General features: G+C 51.5%; 1 protein-coding gene across 1 annotated transcript in view; it reads right to left on the reverse strand.

Annotated features, from left to right (window-relative positions):
- Positions 1 to 453: 453 nt before the first annotated feature.
- The window catches only part of Sim2 (SIM bHLH transcription factor 2), a 48,566-nt gene continuing 28,846 nt past the window's right edge, over positions 454 to 20,173 (reverse strand). The window contains 6 exon segments of the mRNA XM_037209629.1: positions 454 to 1,904; positions 1,906 to 2,207; positions 4,260 to 4,668; positions 5,285 to 5,453; positions 7,140 to 7,287; positions 17,116 to 17,222. Of these exon segments, the coding sequence (XP_037065524.1) occupies positions 1,770 to 1,904; positions 1,906 to 2,207; positions 4,260 to 4,668; positions 5,285 to 5,453; positions 7,140 to 7,287; positions 17,116 to 17,222 (1,270 nt within the window). The 3' untranslated portion in view covers positions 454 to 1,769.

The following is a 20,173-nucleotide window of genomic DNA, read 5'->3' on the forward strand; positions in this document are numbered from 1 at the left end:
AACCTGTTAACCTGCTCCAGAATCCTTCTGTCCAGTGGACACGGCTCTCAGAGGTAATAACCAAAAGCACTTAAGTGGTACTTTACTGAAAAATGTTGGTGCCGATGTCCACGAATCAAACATAGACCTTCTGAGAACCATGGCTTAAGTATGCGACTCATGAACATAAAAGATAACGCCATCAGCTTTTTACCGTGTGCAGACACTGAGAGCATCCAGCCAGGCATAGCTGGGTAGGGAGTCGACACAGAGTCTACGGGGTTCGTATGTTGAGGGCTCTCGATGCCACTGATTGCAGAAGGATTAATTAAAAAAAAAAAAATCGACACCTTTGGATACCCGTGGGAGGAGTTTCCTGAAGTGAAGTAAACTTCCTTAAAAGTAAGTGAAGTATTTCCTATGTAGAGAAACTGAAAGGCAGTAAAGCAGATGTTGGACAAGACAGATGTTCAGGTTAGAGCCGAGACAGAATTTTTGAATAGTGATTTTCTTATTTTTCTTTCCATACCGGGGTTTAAACCCAGCATCTTCCTGTCACCCAAGCCCTGGGCTACTGAGCCACACCCGTAATGAAAAATGCACCCATAAATACATAAATCATAAGTGTGAAACAAAAGTAATGGAAGTTTATTTTTAAACACTGCTGGTGCGTTTATAAAAAGGGTCTCCATTCACCTGTTACACATGACATGTTCGTACGAAGCTCTCGCTATGTAGAAAACGCTTAAACGTATACACCATTTTCATTATATCCCTTACGCATGTTTACCTTCCACAAGGTGCGGCCCGTTCAGGTTTCTGTATTGCACATGCAATTTAACTAGCCTTAGTAGTGCCTAGTTGCAGCAAACACAAGCGTAGGACTAACAGATCTGTGAGGGTTGAAGGGACTTTGCCAGGGAATTAAGCTGTCAGGGACATTCTAAGATGCCTGGCTATATATATCTTATTTTTTTTTATTATTTTATTTTATTTTTTTGCATTTGATGCCTACTCCATATATTTTGAAGGTGCAAATTGTGGGTGTTACCAAGAGTTCCTATGGGCTCGGGAAAGAGTGAGCTTGTTAATGTGCTTCTGAAGCACACCCATGTCCACGCACACAATAGGCTTGCACGCCGGCCTCCTTAGCCTCGGCTTGTTGGGTTTTGTATTTTTAAAAGGATTAAATTTTAAAATGAGATGCATGAGTGAGTTCAAAGACCGCAGAAACTCTTGTCTGCTCGTGGGACTTACAAGGATAACATTTTGCGTTTACTTAAGTGTCCAAAAGGACTCTGAAGGGACTTCCACCCTGACTCCACCTCTCTGGAACAGCCGACTATGGCATGGGTTTGGAGAGGGGGGTCCCTTTAAAGTGGCGTCCTTCCGCCAAGCTGAATACAATGCCTTGAATTCCCGTTGTTGGGCCTCGGCTCCATTGCCCTGGGAACTGGGTAGTTTGAGGTCACACGTTGGCATCTGGACTCTCAGCCCTCTGAAAACCGGCCCTTGGTGACAAGGATGGACTGGGGGGTCCCTTCTCCTCATCCCCAACTGGGATCCCGACCCTCTCCACCGGCATCTACGGTAAAAATCTAAAATTTAGGCGGCTGCGGAGTTCTATTAAAATAGTCGTCTCTGTATAAATTAATTTATATCGTGCATATACAGTTCGCCCCTCCATCTGCTGGACCTTGGGGGAAAAAAGGAAAAAAGGAACCAGAGAAGGCCTGGCCTATGGCTTCTCCCTGTGGGCCGCCCTGCGGAGCGGGACCGGCCCTAGCGGGTCACCTGCCGTTGGTGATGATGACCGAGGCACCCAGGTAGTGCGGCCGGGGCGCGCCGGGCGCAGGGGCGGCGACGGGGCCCGGGTGTCGCGGCCGCAGCTGGCCGACCGCCTCCGGGGCTCCGGGGCCGCAGGCCAGGCCGGCGCAGCGCCCCCAGCGGCCCGCGGCGCGCCAGCACGCGGTGGTAGTTGAGCAGCACGAAGGGCAGCTGCGCCGGCGCCTGCGGCTCGGGAGCGGGGGGCGCGCAGCACTCGGGGGGCGCTCGGGCCAGCGCCAGCCGGGCTCCGTCCCGGGACACCTGGCGCGCCGCCTTGGCGGGGCCCAGCGCCGGCTCCTCGCGGTAGTGGCCGCAGCTCGGGAAGCTTGGGGGCGCGGGGTCCTCGCCGAACCTGCGCGCGGCGGCGGCTGCAGCGGCTGCAGCGGCTGCAGCGGCGGGCGCTGCGGGGACGGAGGGGACAAGAGACAGGTTAGAGAACTGCACTCGGAGACACATCAGCCCTCTGCTCTGCCCGGAGCCACAGGCACCCTTGACCTTGCACGGAGACACAAGTGCCCTCAATCACGCAGAGAGCCACGCGGCCCTCCTCGTTTACGCACGGAGTCACACGTGCCCTCAATCAATCGTGCAGAGCCACGTCGTGTTCGTCCTCCGTCACACGCGGAGCCACAGCCCCCCTCGACCCCCTCCCATCGCGCACAGAGGCCTCCGCCTCCGCCAGTGCCAATCAGGAGACGCCGTTGGAAGCGTGCTGGGAGCTCTAAGAGGAACAGGTGGGGTTCATCCCAAGTAACACGCTTAAAATGCAACAGAGCCAAACACGCCAGTGCGGCGTCCATATTAAAGGATGCTCCAAAGCCACACGGAGCTAGCGGACGCCTTCCTGGACAGTAGTGGAAGCTAAGCAGGGTCCTCTCCACAGTGCCCAGTCTGCTAGGCTCGCTAACTCCTCAGTGTGGGTGGGGTGGGAGGAAGGGGTGTTAACGGCCCTGTGCTGTTTAGTAGCCCCATAATTAAAAGTATTCTCCCCTGAGCTTTCCCATGAGGCCTTTGTTTTCTTTTAATACCAAAGACAAGGAAGTTGGTCACAAATCGCCTCGAATTAGCCCCTTTGGCCCTTCCCCACCCCACTTCTAATCAAATGTGACAAGTAGCTGGCCTTTTTTTTTTTTTTTTTGCTTTGAAATAGTAAAGTAGTAATAAAAATCAAATTCTGTGTTTATATCATTAGCCAATCCTCAGATACAAAGAAATAATAAGTCTGTCTCACATGGATGTTTACAAGGTCCTTTGCTTTTTCTTTCCTTGACTGTGGGGGACCCTCGCACTTATGAGTATTGGGGATCCAACCATCCCAAGGAGGATCATGGCTGCTGGGCAGGCTGTGGCTAAGGCAGGGTAAGTGAGTGGCTGATGTGGTCTCTTCTAAATTGTCTGCTTCTGAAAACCATGTTCTCCTGCCTCATCTCGCCCATGATTGTCCCTGCTCAGATTTGAAATGTAGACTACTCACAACATGGAGTCATATCCTCAGAGTTTGCCCAGAGAGGAAAACCACAGAGAGTGTGGGCACAAGGAAAGCCACGGGAGAGGGAAAAGAGAGGAGGGTGAAGAGGACACACATTTCAGGGAACTACTTAATAAATGCTGATTTTTTTTTTTTTAATCCCTGGGGCATACGTAGCATCTTATGTGACATTTACCCTCACTGTAGGAGTTCCTGCAGACCATATCTGCACCAGCTTGCTCAATGCTCTGAGCAGTCACGAGGTGTAGATGGAACCAGTTTATACCTTCCCACAGCTAGCCTCAGGACATACTTTCCTCCTCTGCTGGTGATGGTCTAGTACGCAAACAGAAATCTCAAGAGTGTCCCAGGTCGTGGGCTGGCTCTTCCCACTTACTTGCTAACAGAGAAAGTTAAAAGGTCAGCCCTGTCAGGCACCTGGGGTGTGCTAAGTACATAGCCTCACTACATAGGCTGCAATCCCATTTTACAGAGAGAAAAACAGAGGCTGGAAGAGTCCATGTTAATTGTTCTGTGTTCGTGGCTTCTGCCCCCAAGGTCAGGAATTTCTACTTTGGTCTTCTGTAGTTTGAAAAAGAGAGCCAGTGTTTCTGCCGGTAACTCTGAGGCACAGTGAAAAGGCATCTAGTGGATGTGGGTGTTGACAAACAGTGGAGCTGGTTTGAAAATTCATTTCTGTCTCCCCGTGGGAGCATGAATAAAGCCAGGAGTTATATGGGTGGTCTGGGCACTCTGTTTCCCTTTGCTCTTTGTACTGTCTCTGGTGTTCTCGGGACACGTGGCCTGTAACCCAGTCATTTCTCATTCCTGTGAAGCCACGATTGGCAATAGGAAGCAAGGTAATCCCTACTTAGACACAGAAAAAGCCGAAGTCTGCCCAAAGCACGGAGATTCTTTTTCCATCCACCACCCACCGCTGCTGATGCCGGCCCCCTCCCCTTCCCCTCCTGCAAACGGGACCCACCTTCATAGTTTGGCACAGGTCCATGCCGGGCAGCATTTACAGGAGGCTCAGAAAGGTTTTTAGCTGGCGATGGGCTGCTGGGCACTAGGGGGTTGGCGTAATGCCATTGGCATTCGCCGCTGGCTGGCAGCGTGCTCAGGAAGAAGCGTGCCACCTCACACGGGGATCCTTGGGGCTGCCCGAACTTGGCGGGCAGTGCCGGCTTCTTGCTGCTGAAGACGTGCGGGTCCAAGGGGAAGTGTCCATAATGGTAGGAGAAGGGGAGGCTGTAGGGCGGCCCGTACAAAAGGTCACTGCCTTCTGAATGGAGCTGCTGTTCTGGGGGAGCCGGAGCATTTGTGGGGGGACTGTCTCTCCAGTTTCCCGCCTGGCTGCACTCCAGTTTGTCCATTTGGAACGAGCTGTATTGCTACGCAGCAAAGAAGACAGATGAGAGGCCACCGGAGAGGTCACCAGCAAGCCACCTTCCAGTCCCACAAGACCGGATCTTAGGGGGCCCTCACCCCCATGTTACTGTGAGGTCCCTGAGTGGAAAGATCCTGTACTGCAAGCTGACCACACGCCAGATGCTTGTGGACGCTTGCCACATCCCAGAGCTCAGTCATGACCTTTTAAGAGGGCAAATTTTTCATTTTCATATTGCCATAAGCCAAATGAGGTAGCACACACCTGTCCTGGCTTTTGAGGAATGGAACAGAGGATCACTTGAGGCAGGAGTTCAAATCTAGCCTGGTCAACATAGTGAGACCCCCCACCTCCAAAACAGAATCTACGTACGGTTCTGTAGCCCGTATTCTCATGGATTCAGAGAGCCCATGTGCCCTCCTGAGTTAGCTGGGTTTTCTCATTCTTGACAGTTTACCTGGGGTGTTGGGTCTGAAGGTGTCATTACCATAGGGTCAAAACATCCCCCAGGGACCTTTTCTTGCTCTGAAAGGACACCCCTGAGCCTGAGATTCCTGGTTCATGCCAGGTGTCCTGGGTCCCCAGATAGACGCTGCCATCTTACCCCACGTGTGTGTTACCTGTGGGGGGTAAGGGTTTGTTCTCAGCTTTGTCTTCATCTTCGTATTTTTGGGTTTAGCTGATTTCCTAGTTTCTTGTGAGGTAGACAAGGTAGTTCTCCAGGAGTCCTGAGGCTTAGAAGTGGACGCCTGGTCCAGAGACAGCTGAAGCTCCTTGTATTCGATATCCCTGGAACGCAAGAGTGGGCAAGTCACGTCCAGCAGCAGCCCATTCCTCGGGGAGGAGCAGATCCCCGGAACAAGCTCATCCTCAAGTCCAGCACAGCTCTTCTCTGAGGCTGGACGTGTGTGATGAAGGACATCTCATCCTGACACAAGCCGCCAGCAGCTCCCGTGTGGTGGCCCAGAGAGTGCTGAGCAAGGCCAGTAGTGTCTGGCCAGAGTGGTGGAAAGTAATACGCTTTCTCTAAACCCATGCTGCTGTGGGACGTTCCGTATGCTGTGAAAATGTGTTGCTCCGACTGATTGATAAATAAAGCACTGATTGGCCAGTAGCCAGGCAGGAAGTATAGTATAGGCGGGACAAACAGAGAGGAGAATTCTGGGAAGAGGAAGGCTGAGTCAGGAGCCGCCGCCAGGCACGGGCACCATGAGAAGCAGATGTTAAGATACCGGTAAGCCCATGAGCCATGTGGCAAGGTATAGATTAATAGAAATGGGTTAATTTAAGATATAAGAACAGATAGCAAGAAGCCTGCCATGGCCATACAGTTTGTAAGTAATATAAGCGTCTGTGTGATTATTTTATAAGTGGGCTGCGGGACTGCAGGGGCTTGACCGACCCAGAGAGAAACTCTCCAGCTACACCATGCAGCCCAGGTACCCTTCCCAAGGACTCTGACCATGGCAAGGGGTGGGCATGCTAACAAGGCCAAGCTGAAGGGCAGCAACTCCAGTGACCCCAGCAACCCCAGTGACCCCGACGGCCCTTGGTTTGTGTATCTGGGGCCTAACTGTTCTCTGTTGAGTGCCCCAGAAGCTTGGAGGGATGAACCTGCTGGGAGCCAGCCCCAGCCTCACCCGCTGTCACACGGACTCATGTCCAGCCTGCAGAACCAACTGGCAAAGTCGCTGCAGAATGCTGCCATACCTAGCTAGTGAATTAAGGAGCAGAGGCATTTTCTCCCATGTGGTTTTGCCAGATCATCATTCTAGAACACAAAGTGACCTGGTGACCGTTCTGTGAAAGAACCCAGAGTCTGAATCCTCACAGTGTTTAGGACGCAAAAGAGGACCCTTCTTTGGCATAGGCTGGGGACATAGCGAGTGAGAGACATGTGCAGGGTGCTCCGGGAAGGTTTGCCGTTGACTGCTAGTGGATTTATACTCATCTGCATCATTTGGTGGCCCACGTCTGTAATCCCAGTAGGTGGGAGGCTGAGGGGGAGGATCATGAGGTTGAGGCTAGCCTGGACTAACGACAAGACACTGTCTCAAAAACAGTTTTGTTTTTCAATTAAACTTGGGTCTCTTGGGGACCAAATACCATCATTGGGAACAGAACATGTGGGAAGACAGACAGCTGGGAGATGGTGTCTGTTCCTGATGGCAGAAGCACAGAATTATGTGCCTGACACCGGACATGAACCCTCCCTCTACACGCTGTACCCTCCTGGGCCCCGTCTTGGGCTCTGTACCAGGATCTAAACTACATCCTTAGAGGGCTCCCTCATCATCGCCACCGCTCCCTGGCACACGTTCCTGGCCGGGACCTCCCAAGCTCCCGTATTATTCCAGGAAGACATAAAGGGGAGACGAAGGGTTTCAGAGAGTGAGAGGAGCAGGAGATGGTGCTTCTCGGAGCAGCGGTGTGACGAGGGACAGAAGAAGAGAGAAACAAATGCGGCTGACTTACGTGAGGACATAATTGACACTCACGATGCAGTGAGGCCGGGAGGAGCGGCTGTTGTGGACCACGGTGGCGTAGCTCTGCACCCACACCCAGCCGCCCAGCTTGGACAGCAGCCGGTAGTATTTGGTGGTGACCTGGCCTTTCACCAGCACTGCAAATACAAGGTGACGTGAATCCGGGGCCTCTGCAGGTCCTGCCCGACCCCCACCCCCTCGATGCAGAGCCTTCTAGGGCAAAGGACCTTTGAGAACTTGATGGAGTGGGTGGACTTTCTGCATACACACACACACACACACACACACACACACACACACACACACACACACGAAGGAATGTCACCTACAACTTTGCAGACTCCCTGGAGTAGCCCCTCCCCTCTTGTTAAGAGCCTGATTTAATAGTCCCTGTTTTCATGGGAGCAAAAAAGCCCCCCGACATCACCAGTACCTGTAGAGTGGTAAAATCCGATTAGCTTTTTAGTACCGAAATGCCCCAATTACGTTTTAATCCCCCAAACCTTTAACCGGCAGAGGGACTACATTGTTTACACAGAACGCTAAATTTCGGTGCATTCAGCCAAGTGTCAGATGGGTGCTGACGTTTGCCATCTGTCAGGACGCGTGTGTTCACTGGGAACCTGCTCCCTACTCGAGTGCCATTTATATTTTCTTCCCAATTACCCGTTTTCCTTGGGCTGTTAATTTCCTGTGCTGCTCATGTCAGAAAGCCCTCTGCTTAGTGGCATGGCTCCTGAAAACTGGGCCCATGAGCCCACCTTCTGTGCATGCGTGCCAAGGCTGGGCGGCTGAGCGGCTCCCCTGCAGCCTCTGCGCGCCCATAAACTGCGACTCCCCCTTGCAGCCCTCAAGGAGGCAGATGGAGGAAAGCCCAGAAGGGAAGGAAAGTGCCGGAAGCTGTGGGTGGGCAGTGAAGGGGAGAAAGCTGAGCAACAGCAGGGATTTCACCCCAGCTCTAGAACATTCCTGCTTCTCAGGGCAGGGCTGGCCCGGGGCCCCTACATGGAAACCACCTGGACAGCTACAAGGGGAGAAAACAGAGGGGCTAAGGCTGTGACAGTGAGACTCGCTGGAACTAAAGGACCCCACACACAACAAGGTGCATGTCCAACACGAACAGTCCTCATGGTGTCCACGAGCAGAGATCCCAGTCTGCACAGCACACCCCAGGCTTCCCGCCGTTCATGGGGGATCTGTGTCAGCGGCTGTCACAACCACGTCAAGACATTTTGATGCACGGGGGAAGTGGTAGAGATTGATAGCCATGAGACTGTCAGCCTTGCGTATCAAAGGCAATAAAATCTCTGAAATGTCTGTGATTTGGTTCTTCAGATATTCAGGATAAACTGACTCTGTCTTATCCAGCCAGGTGTGATGCCTCCCCTATAATTCCAGCATGTGGGAGGATGAAATTGAAGGATCGCCACAGGTTTGGGACTAGCCTGGGCTACAGAGTGACCGCCAGACTAACCACGGTGTGAGAACCAGTCTCAAACAAACAGACACACACACACACAGACACACACACACACACACACACACACACACACACACACACACACACACTCCTGAATACAGAGAGACTTCATGGTTGTTAATAAAAAGCATTTAGACCTAAGAGCAATGTGATCGAAGGGCATGTACAAACTGCCTGTGGTAGTTTGAATGTCATTGGCCCCCATAAGCTCATAAGGAACAGCACTATTAGGAGGTGTGGCTTTGTTGGAGAAAGTGTGTCACTGTGGAGGTGGACTTTGAGGTCTCATATAAGTTCAAGCCATGTCCAGTATTTCAGTTCACTTCCTGTTGCCTTTGGATCAAGATGTAAGAACTCTCAGTTCCAGCACCATGTCTGCCTGCATGCTGCCATGCTCCCTGCCATGATGATGATGGACTGAACCTCTAGATTATAAGACAACCACCTCATATGGTGATATTTTATTTGTATTCAAATATTACTTGTATGTTAATAAATAAAGTTGCCGATGGCTTCTGTTGTGCAATGGAACAGCAGCTGAAAGCTCACGCCTCTCCTCTCAATACTAGACTGGCATTTAATAGAGGGATGTGGAGAAGAAGGGGATGCTGAGATGAAGCCATATATACACAGCCAAGAAGAATGGACAGCTGAATTAAAAAACTGTCAACAATTTCCAGAATTTAAAATCCTGAATCATGACATGACACTAGTGGAATTCAGGTGTTTCTGGTACGTGGACTGCTCTCACCCAATGTGAGGTTGAACTGTTGACCTTGTGTACATCCTACTTCACAAATGAGTCTGTCAGATACACTAAGCCTATAGGCTGAAGATGATGCCCCAACACTGTGGAAACCTCAGGTGACTGTCCAGGCAGCTGGCTGTTTCTGTCAACTCACAAATTTTTTGGAAGTTGCTTGCATGCACTTCCTGTTTTTATTTTTGTTAGCTAATATTATTTCCGTCTTGGGTCTCTGAGGGAGTTGAAGATTAGTTAGTTATGGTTAAAGATTAGTTAGTTATAGTTGAAAATTAATTAGGATAGAAAGTGCATTAGATACATCTTGGATTTACCAAAATAGGATAGATAATGGAATTGTTTTCTCTGATTTGTCAAATACCTGTTTAGGTATTTATTACTTGTATATATTGTATATAGTTATTGTACTTTTGTATATAGTTTTTCTTTTGTTAGTTATAACCTTTTGCTTTTTTTTCTTTTTATTAAAATAGAAAAGGGGAAATGTGGTGGTATTCTAATTGTACTGAAATGTGATTTTGATTGTATGTTAATAAATAAAGTTGCCTGGGGGTCAGAGCTATTAGAGCCATAGCAAGAGCATGGTGGTGGTGGCACACGCCTTTAATCCCAGCACTTGGCAGACAGAGCTAGGTAGATCTAGACAGAGCTAGGTGTTCAGGGATAAAGCCAGCATTGGAGACATACGCCTTTAAGACCTGGGGGGCTGTACTTACAGACAGTGATGAGTCAGTCACGTGTTTGGGTTTACAACCAATGAGAAGGCAGAACAAAAGACTATGAAACGACAGACACACAGGAAGTAGCTCTCTTTGGGGAAGCTGGGAGCTCGCAGGAGGAAGGGTAAGATTTTAGCTCTTAGCTCTGACCTCTTGGCTTTCTCTTTTACATTGGTTCTGTGTTTCTTATTTAATAAGACGGTTGGTTACATCTACAACCTCAATTAAATGTTTTCCTTTATAAGAGTTGCCGTAGTTATGGCGTCTCTTCACAGCAATAGAAACCCTAACTAAGACAGTGCCAAATAATAAACATAAAAGAACAAAATGAGGAAATGCTCAACTCATCGATTCAAAGGCAGGGGCATCCAGCACGTTCTCAAAAGGAAATGAATACCATGTGGTTCTGTTTATGTGAGCCACCATGATAGGCAAATGCATAGGGCCAGAGTTGATGGGTGCCTGTGGGCTCCGAAGGAGGAAGGGGAGGAATAAAGGCCACAGAGCAGGCACTGCTGGAGAGGGCGACAGTGTTCTGGGATTATATAAAGGTGACGGATGTACTGTGGGCATTCTAAAACCCACTGAAAATGGTCAAAAAGTTGGATTTTGTATTATGTGACTTTTAAGAAAAAGAGTGGCGAGCTATACCAGCTGATCTGTGGTGAAGGCCTGTCAAAGGGTTAATGGAGGATGACTCCGACAGCTTTTTGGAAAGCAGTCTGGTGGTTCACTGAAGCCACACATTTCTAGGGATGGGGTCTGTGGGAATTATGCATGACATAAATAGACTGATGTGCAAAAAGATTCACTGCAATCTTGTTTAAGGTTCCAGAACTTCAGAGGAGGGGACTTATGTGTTCAAGGGGGAAGGTAAGAAAACTGTGGAGTACTGTGCAGACACTGAGGTGATCAATAGGGATTTGTCTTGCTGGAGACAGGGCACGTGACACAAGAGAAAATGTAAGACTCAGAATGAGTAGAAAGCAATTCTAACTTTAAAAGTGGGTCTGTGGGCACATGCCCACGCAAACTCATTGTGCTCTACCAACCAGCCTGTTGGGGAATATTCCTTTACACTGTGTGAAGATGTGTCACTGTGATTGGTTCAATAAAGAGCTGAATGGCCAATAGCTAGGCAGGAGGGATAGGCAGGATTTCTGGGGAGAGAGAGGAAGAGGAGGAGGAATCTAGACATGTGTCCAGGGAGATGCCAACAAGACAGGGAGGGAGTCAGACATACAGAATAAAAGAAAAAATGAAAAGCCACATGGTAAAATGTAGATTAGTAGAAGCAGGTTAATTTAAGTTATAAGAGCAAGTTGGGGACAAGCCTAAGCTGAGGCCGAGCTTTCGCAGTTAATAAGTCTCCATGTTGTTATTTGTGAGCTGGCGGCCCATAGAAAAATATGACTTCCTCAGCCTGTGCCTCAGCCCTCATTTGTAGAAGGATAATCATAGTCACTAACACACAGTTGTGAAGACGACACCATTCCTGTGAGAAATACTGGCAGACAGATGGGACTCCACATGCAGGAATTCTTATCTAACCAGTAAAATGATGGGGAAATCATCATTTTCTTCTTTTTAGCTATTCTTCTTCTTCTAAAGTTCTAACAAAGAAGGGGTTTGAGTTTTGTAACCAGAATGAAAACTCAGGTTTTTTTTGTTTTTTGTTTTAACTGGGAAAACATTTTGTACAGGAGGTTGGGAAGCAGAAATCTAACGTACTTGAGGCTCCAACCCCTTTAGGAATATATGCAGAGATGGATGCAGTAATCTTGTCGTGTAACAGCCAGGTCAACCTGCTGTATAACAACCACCGTCCCTCTGTCCTGCTGTGTAACAACCACCGTCCCTCTGTCCTGTGTAACAACCACCGTCCCTCTGTCCTGTGTAACAACCGTCCCCCGGTAACCCTCCTGTCCTGTGTAACAACCACCGTCCCTCTGTCCTGCTGTGTAACAACCACCGTCCCTCTGTCCTGTGTAATAACCACCGTCCCTCTGTCCTGCTGTGTAACAACCACCGTCCCTCTGTCCTGTGTAACAACCACCGTCCCTCTGTCCTGCTGTGTAACAACCACCGTCCTCTGTCCTGTGTAACAACCACCGTCCCTCTGTCCTGTGTAACAACCACCGTCCCTCTGTCCTGTGTAACAACCACCGTCCCTCTGTCCTGCTGTGTAACAACCACCGTCCCTCTGTCCTGCTGTGTAACAACCACCGTCCCTCTGTCCTGTGTAACAACCACCGTCCCTCTGTCCTGTGTAACAACCACTCTGTCCTGTGTAACAACCACCGTCCCTCTGTCCTGTCTGTGTAACAACCACCGTCCCTCTGTCCTGTGTACAACCACCGTCCCTCTGTCCTGTGTAACAACCACCGTCCCTCTGTCCTGTGTAACAACCACCGTCCCTCTGTCCTGTGTAACAACCACCGTCCCTCTGTCCTGTGTAACAACCACCGTCCCTGTCTCCCTGTCCTGTGTGACAACCACCGTCCCTCTGTCCTGTGTGACAACCACCGTCCCTCTGTCCTGTGTAACAACCACCGTCCCTCTGTCCTGTGTGACAACCACCGTCCCTCTGTCCTGTGTAACAACCACGTCCTCTGTCCTGTGTACAACCACCGTCCTCTGTCCTGTGTGACAACCACCGTCCCTCTGTCCTGTGTAACAACCACCGTCCCTCTGCCTGCTGTGACACCACCGCCCTCTGTCCTGTGTAACAACCACCGTCCCTCTGTCCTGCTGTGTAACAACCACCGTCCCTCTGTCCTGCTGTGTAACAACCACCGTCCCTCTGTCCTGTGTAACAACCACCGTCCCTCTGTCCTGTGTAACAACCACCGTCCCTCTGTCCTGTGTAACAACCACCGTCCTCTGTCCTCTGTACAACCACCGTCCCCTGTCCTGTGTAACAACCACCGTCCCTCTGTCCTGCTGTGTAACAACCACCGTCCCTCTGTCCTGTGTAACAACCACCGTCCCTCTGTCCTGTGTAACAACCACCGTCCCTCTGTCCTGTGTAACAACCACCGTCCCTCTGTCCTGTGTAACAACCACCGTCCCTCTGTCCTGTGTGAACAACCACCGTCCCTCTGTCCTGTGTAACAACCACCGTCCCTCTGTCCTGCTGTGTAACAACCACCGTCCCTCTGTCCTGTGTAACAACCACCGTCCCTCTGTCCTGTGTAACAACCACCGTCCCTCTGTCCTGTGTAAACAACCACCGTCCCTCTGTCCTGTCCTGTCTGTGTAACAACCACCGTCCCTCTGTCCTGTGTAACAACCACCGTCCCTCTGTCCTGTGACACCACCGTCCTCTGTCCTGTGTAACAACCACCGTCCCTCTGTCCTGTGTAACAACCACCGTCCCTCTGTCCTGTGTAACAACCACCGTCCCTCTGTCCTGTGTAACAACCACCGTCCCTCTGTCCTGTGTAACAACCACCGTCCCTCTGTCCTGCTGTGTAACAACCACCGTCCCTCTGTCCTGCTGTAACAACCACCGTCCCTCCCCCCCCGTCCCTGTCCTGTGTAACAACCACCGTCCCTCTGTCCTGCTGTAACAACCACCGTCCCTCTGTCCTGTGTGAACAACCACCGTCCCTCTGTCCTGCTGTAACAAACCACCGTCCCTCTGTCCTGTGACAACCACCGCCCTCCCCCCCTCCCCTGCCTGTGTAACAACCACCGTCCCTCTGTCCTGCTGTGTAACAACCACCGTCCCTCTGTCCTGCTGTGTAACAACCACCGTCCCTCTGTCCTGTGTAACAACCACCGTCCCTCTGTCCTGTGTAACAACCACCGTCCCTCCTCCGTCCCTCTGTCCTGTGTAACAACCACCGTCCCTCTGTCCTGTGTAACAACCACCGTCCCTCTGTCCTGTGTAACAACCACCGTCCCTCTGTCCTGCTGTGTAACAACCACCGTCCCTCTGTCCTGTGTGACAACCACCGTCCCTCTGTCCTGTGTAACAACCACCGTCCCTCTGTCCTGCTGTGTAACAACCACCGTCCCTCTGCCCCCCCTCCCCTGTGTAACAACCACCGTCCCTCTGTCCTGCTGTGTAACAACCACCGTCCCTCTGTCCTGCTGTAACAACCACCGTCCCTCTGTCCTGTGTAACAACCACCGTCCCTCTGTCCTGTGTGTAACAACCACCGTCCCTCTGTCCTGTGTAACAACGTCCCTCTGTCCTGCTGTGTCCTCCCCTCTCAACCAGCCCTGCTGCATGCCAGCTTTCACCTGCTCTTTTCTGCCCACTCTTAACCATGGCTCCTCAGCAGACTTGCGTGGTCAGGATGGGTCCACGTTGCTGAGCACGGACAAGGCAGTAGAGTAGCTGCCTTTATGGTGCTTGGATTGCCTCATCGACTTTCTCCATCTCCATGACACCATGGGAGGTGACCTCCTTATAAAACGGGGCTTTCCTACCAGGTTACAAAAAAGGGCCCGCATCACAGGGGTGTCAGAGAATGTCCCTGCTACAGGCTGAATTGTGTCACCCAAACTCTAAGCTGAAACTCTCTCCCCTGGCCCCACAGGGCAGACTGTTTGGAGACAGCGCCTTTATAGAGAGGTAAGCGTGGTGGCAGAGGTCGTCGGGCCCTGGCCCATTATACCCTGTGTGTTTATAAGATAATGGGGCCGTGAGAACAGACACAGAGAGCTGTCCACAGGAGAACACGGGGAGAGGCCTCAGGAGGAGCCATTGCAGACACCTTGACCTCAGACTTCCAGCCTCGCACTGTGGAGAAAGGAACGCCTCTTGTTACAGCCACCTGGGCTGTGGTGGTTTGCCATGGCAACCCCGGGAAACTCGTCTGGTCCCCACAGGATCTAAATGTCATGAAACAGAAGAGTCCTCAAGAAACAAGAAGCCAGGTCGCTTGCGTAGGGTTCTGGGGAGCCAAGCCGCAGCTAGACGCTTCTCCGAGAGGAGGGATGGCAGTTTGGGTACCCGGCTGGGGTGGGGGTTGGGGACTCAGCACCTTTCACTCTGAAGCAGGAGCATAGCTGTGGGTCTGGCTGTGAGGATGCTCCGGTCAGCCGGCAGGGACCTCAGCCAGGGAAGGGGAGAGGGCTGCAGGGAGAGGTGTCGCCTCTGTGTACAAGAGACCAGGAGGTTATCAGAGCCCGGCTGACAAGGAGAGGGGGCGTCTGAAGAGGGGCTGAGAAGTTGGCTTTGGTGCTGGCTGGTGGCCACTTCCAGCTGCAGGCACCTGTTCTCCTCTGGAGACCTTGCTTAAGCAAAGCCCACTCAGACCAGACATGGAATGAGTCAGGGGATTAACGTCACTCACAGGCAGGTCTCGGCCAAGAACGACCGAACTGCCATGTAGAAATGTTGGCCACTCTTTCCTCTTTTGCTCCATTAAGGCTGAGGCGGGGGCCTCCCACTGGCTCCCAGAGCACCCCAAGACCAAGAGTCCTGACATCAGCAGCAAGTGGGGGGTCCCTATACTTTCCTTTTTGAGACAAGGTCTCATGTATCCCAAGCAGGTCTCCAACTCTCTACACAGATAAGGATGCCTGCTTGACTGGTGTGGGAGTAAACGCCTTTAATGCGGCATTCAGGAGGCAGGCAGAGCTAGCAGATATCTGTGAGTTAGAGGCTAGCCTGGTCTACAGAGTGTGTTCCATGACAGCTGGAACACACAGTAAGACCCTCTCTCAAAATCACCAGATAGATAGACTGACAGACAGATAGATAGATAGAGAGGATGACTTACTTCTGATCCTACTGGGATGGAACCCAGCTGGGAGTCTGGGTTGCCAACTCCCTATCAGAGTTCCCTCAGGTCCTGGTAATATCTTGAGATAGCAAACTTCCCATGAGACCTCTGGCTTTCACACCTGTGCACACACATGTGCATATACACAAACACATAAATACAGCATACACAGAACATCTCTCTCTCTCTCTCTCTCTCTCTCTCTCTCTCTCTCACACACACACACACACACACACACACACACACACACACACACACTGTTCCTAACCCTCATCTCTGTGTGCCAAGGGGTGAGGAATCTGGTCACGGCAGGTCTCCCTGAGGACTTGGAGAGAGGAAAACAGCCGGATGATCTCCTGTTCACCAACCCTGGTCTCACACCATAGCCAAAGGACAGTGTAGCCACTGGACCTGCCAGCTACCTCCAAGGATGCCGGCAAACGTCTTCTAACATCTTTTAGCTGATCCACAACAAGACAAGCACCCAGGACATAAACCCAGGCCACACATAGAAGGCCCCCCATCTGCCCAACCATTGCATCCCACTGAGTATCCCGGGACTTGAATATCCTGATGGGCCTAGACAGCGGGAGGACAAACTATTTCATCCCACCCAAATGAGTCTCCGGATTCTTGAAGCCAAGTGCCATTTCTTAAGCACACCTGCTCCAAACCCTGAGGTCCACAAACTGCCTCCACAGGCAAATCGAATCCTGCCAGCTCACTTGAGAAGCCAGTTCCCCTTATGGGAGAACTAAGGTATCTCTGGCTGGGTATCCCAGTGGGGTGAGAGCCAGCAGCGGAACTCTGCTGAGGTTTGGCTCTCGGTTCTGCCCGTATGACCACAGGCAAGTGGATGGCCCTCTCCACATTCTTCACCATCCTTGAAGGTAAAATGAAGACTATGAACGCAAGATCTCTCTCACGGGTTGCCAGTCTGCTTAATTTCTTAATGCAGTACCAGGCCGTACAGAGTAAGGGCTCTGCACTGTTCTTGTACTAATGCTGCTGGTATTCATAACTGGAGTCTAGGTTCCATAGATTAGCTGGGCCTGCAAGTCTAGAACCCAGGCCCCCGGGGTCTGGGGCTGGCACTGGGATCGCGCCTGTGGATAGCAGGGGACAGGCAGCAGTGGCAAAGGCAGTCACACTGTACCTTACGATTCACACATACTGCTGCCCGAGGCATAGGCATGGCCCCTCCCTGTCCTTGGTGCCTCCACCCTGGCCAGCTGCCCCTGGCCCAGTGGCTCGATACTCACAGAGGTGGTGCGCATAGCGGAGGTGGAAGGTGTCACAGCCGTGAACGTGGTGGTACAGTGTCTTTTCGATAAGGTCTTGTGGCTCATAGCCCGTAAGCTCCGTCACCCTGTGGAAGGACCGTGGTTCCATGAGTCAAGCTGCCCTCAGGCCCCTTCCTTTAGACCGGTGTTTGCTTTGCCAACTAATCAAGTGTGAAGGGGCCCAGGGGTGGGGGATGTTGGTTTTGGAATGATCCTTTGGACAGGAAGGAAGTCTTTGAAGTCTAGCTCAGGGTAGGATGGAGAACTGTGAGCAAGAATGTCCTGGAACCATTGGCTACAGGCATGTTTGGGATGGCTTAGCAATTTGGATCTCTCTGGAACCCTGCCTGTCTGTGGGTGCCAAGGGGAATGCTTTGGTACAAACACTGAAATAATCTGCATGATGGGGAGGAGCCGCTCTGGAGTCCTGTTGCTTAGAGCCCTTCGTGAACCTGTTTCATTCTATGTGTGGGTGAATGTGTGCAAGCCCAGCCATCCCCGCATCTCTGTCTTCCAGCGCTGGGTTATAGGCTCCACGGCCACGTGTGGCTTTTGGACATGCTTCCTGGGGATCTGAACTCAGGCCGTCATCATGCTCATGTAGCAGATACTTTGCCCACTGAACCTTCTCCCGGGCTCTTTTATTTGTTTAGTTCTAAGAAAATATACATACCATAATATGTACTGTCGTAACCATTTTATGTGCATGATTTAGTGGCATTAACAACAACATCCACACTGTACCGTGATCATCTTCCCACACTTTCTCATCACCTCAAACCGAAGAAACGCCTCACCTTCGGAATAATGCCTTTTCGTCTGCCTTCCCCTGAATACCACCAGTCCCTATGTTAAAGCCTTGTCCTCCGTTCAGCTTCCTGTCTCCCTGAACTTGCGTGTCTAAATCGGAATGATACGTGTGTGACCCTTTGGCTTCTGCTTTCCTTCATACAGGAAGAGGTGTTAAAGGTGTCGTAGCATGTGTCCAGAACATGCCTGTCTATGACCGACTACTTACTATACCGTTTCATGTAGATACCACGTTTTGTGTTTTGTTTATTCCCTTGTCTGTGGACGGGTGCTGAGACTCTGTGTTGGCTGTTTACATCGCTGTTCTACATTGTTAATCGGGTGGTTCCAGTTAATCCAGAGCTTACAGCTGGGTGGCTCCTACTAGCGGGATTTACAGAGTAACTGTTTAAACCCGGTATCCACAGACCCTCCAGAAAACAGTGCAGTGACTGGAAATATGCCAGCTAGAAGGTGAGGTGCCCACTCTCCCTCTGCCGTGGAAGTCTTTCCCAGCACGTCTGGGACATGATCCCTCACCTCTCATCAAGTCCCAGACATATTAATTTCCCACGTCAGCACTTTGAAGAGAAATGGCAGTCAGCATCTAAGCCCTCGTCAGTGCCACGTTGGGCTGCCCTTCCCGGGGGTGAGAGTGTGGGCGGCAGTGGTATTGGCTTCACGAACTTGGCCTAATCAAGCTGGGAGCTGGGTCTTTAAAAAAGGTGGGCGGCCCTGAGCATGTTGGTGACAGATATTTAAGGGCAGATGAAAGGGCGGGATAAAGGATATCAAAAGCAGCGTGGCAGCAGGGAGAAAGTCAGTTCTGGAGATGGCGGGGGGACGGGGGGCCACTGAAGGCTGGCACTGAGGACCCCGCTTGCCAGCTGTGAAACGCTAGCCACAGGCAGAACCAGGAAACATGACCACACTTCCATTCTCCAATCTTCTCGGACTCTGGCTCATGCTTCTCTCAGAGCCTCAGATTTCCCGGGAGCGGCTCTCCGTTTGGCACACGTATCCCCGTGGTGTTCCCCTTAGGTGGGGAGGGAACGGGGCTCCAGGTGAGTCTAGGGGGACGCCGCTGGCTCCTGCCCTGTTCATTCAGGGCTCTAGAGACTTGTCCATGGGCCCCGTCGGTCTGACTGGGTGGGAGGAAGCTGGCTGACCCCCAAAGAAACCCAGATGTCTCTGCAGCATGGACTGAGAGGCTTAATCCAGTTCCTGGACCATTGAGCTAATACAGCAAGGACCTGAACGTGTCGAAGAATCAGAAACACATGCACCACGTTCTCATCAAACTCTTCACCAACTTTAAAAATTAAAGGGCAGGGAAGGGGCTTGGCAGGATGCCTTCCAGGGTTTGTTCAAACCTCCAGTGTCTATAGTCCTGTCAGAGAGATGTGCCAGACTCCAAACATCTCTGGCTTCCCCCAGCCTTAGCAAAAGCACCGGCTACAGTTTCAAAGTGAAACCACAAAACCCGGAGGATCCAAACGCCAGGTTAAAGCGAGTTCAGTTGTGTCTGGGATGATGCTGGGTGGGCAGCCAGCAGCTGCTCCCCGAGGACCACCACCACCCTTGCTGCTGTGACTCGGGGGAACTCGGGCCAACACCCCCCCTGCTGTAGCTCCCGGGGCTTGGGTGCTGACGTAACCACCGACCTGACTAGTGATGTCCTCCCAGAGCCGGCTCTAGCCGAGAGGCCTTTCAAGATCATGTTGCTGTAACAAGACAGAAATGCAGTCGACTGTGAAGGGTCCCGATCCCCTTAAGTGTCTCCTACACGACAGCAGCCTGGCTTCTGAGCCAGCCCTCACCCTTCACTGAAAAGGCCCTCCACATGTCAAAGTGCCATGAGCTGAACAACCAATCAGAAAAGATTTTGGGTCGCTCCTCTGGGGGCATGATCTCTTCTTCCTCTTTGAGAAAATTCAGCGGTCTCTTGGGGTTTTCTCGAATTGTCTGAGAAATACAAGGAAGCTGTGCTGGCTGGTTTTATGTCAACTCAACCCAAGCTAGAGTCATCGGAGCGGAGGGACCCTCAGTTGAGGAAATGCCTCCATCAGATCCAGCTCAATTAGTGATCAGTGGGGGAGGGCCCAGCCCGCGGGCCGGTGCCATCCCTGGGCTGGCTGAGCACGCCATGGGGAGCAAGCCAGTGAGCAGCACCCCTCCATGACGTCTGGGTCAGCTCCTGCCTCCAGGTTCCCGCCCTATTTGAATTCCTACCGTGACTTCCTTCTGT

The sequence above is a fragment of the Peromyscus leucopus genome, chromosome 12 (genome assembly GCF_004664715.2).
Source record: "Peromyscus leucopus breed LL Stock chromosome 12, UCI_PerLeu_2.1, whole genome shotgun sequence".
NCBI classification, from domain to species: domain Eukaryota; kingdom Metazoa; phylum Chordata; class Mammalia; order Rodentia; family Cricetidae; genus Peromyscus; species Peromyscus leucopus.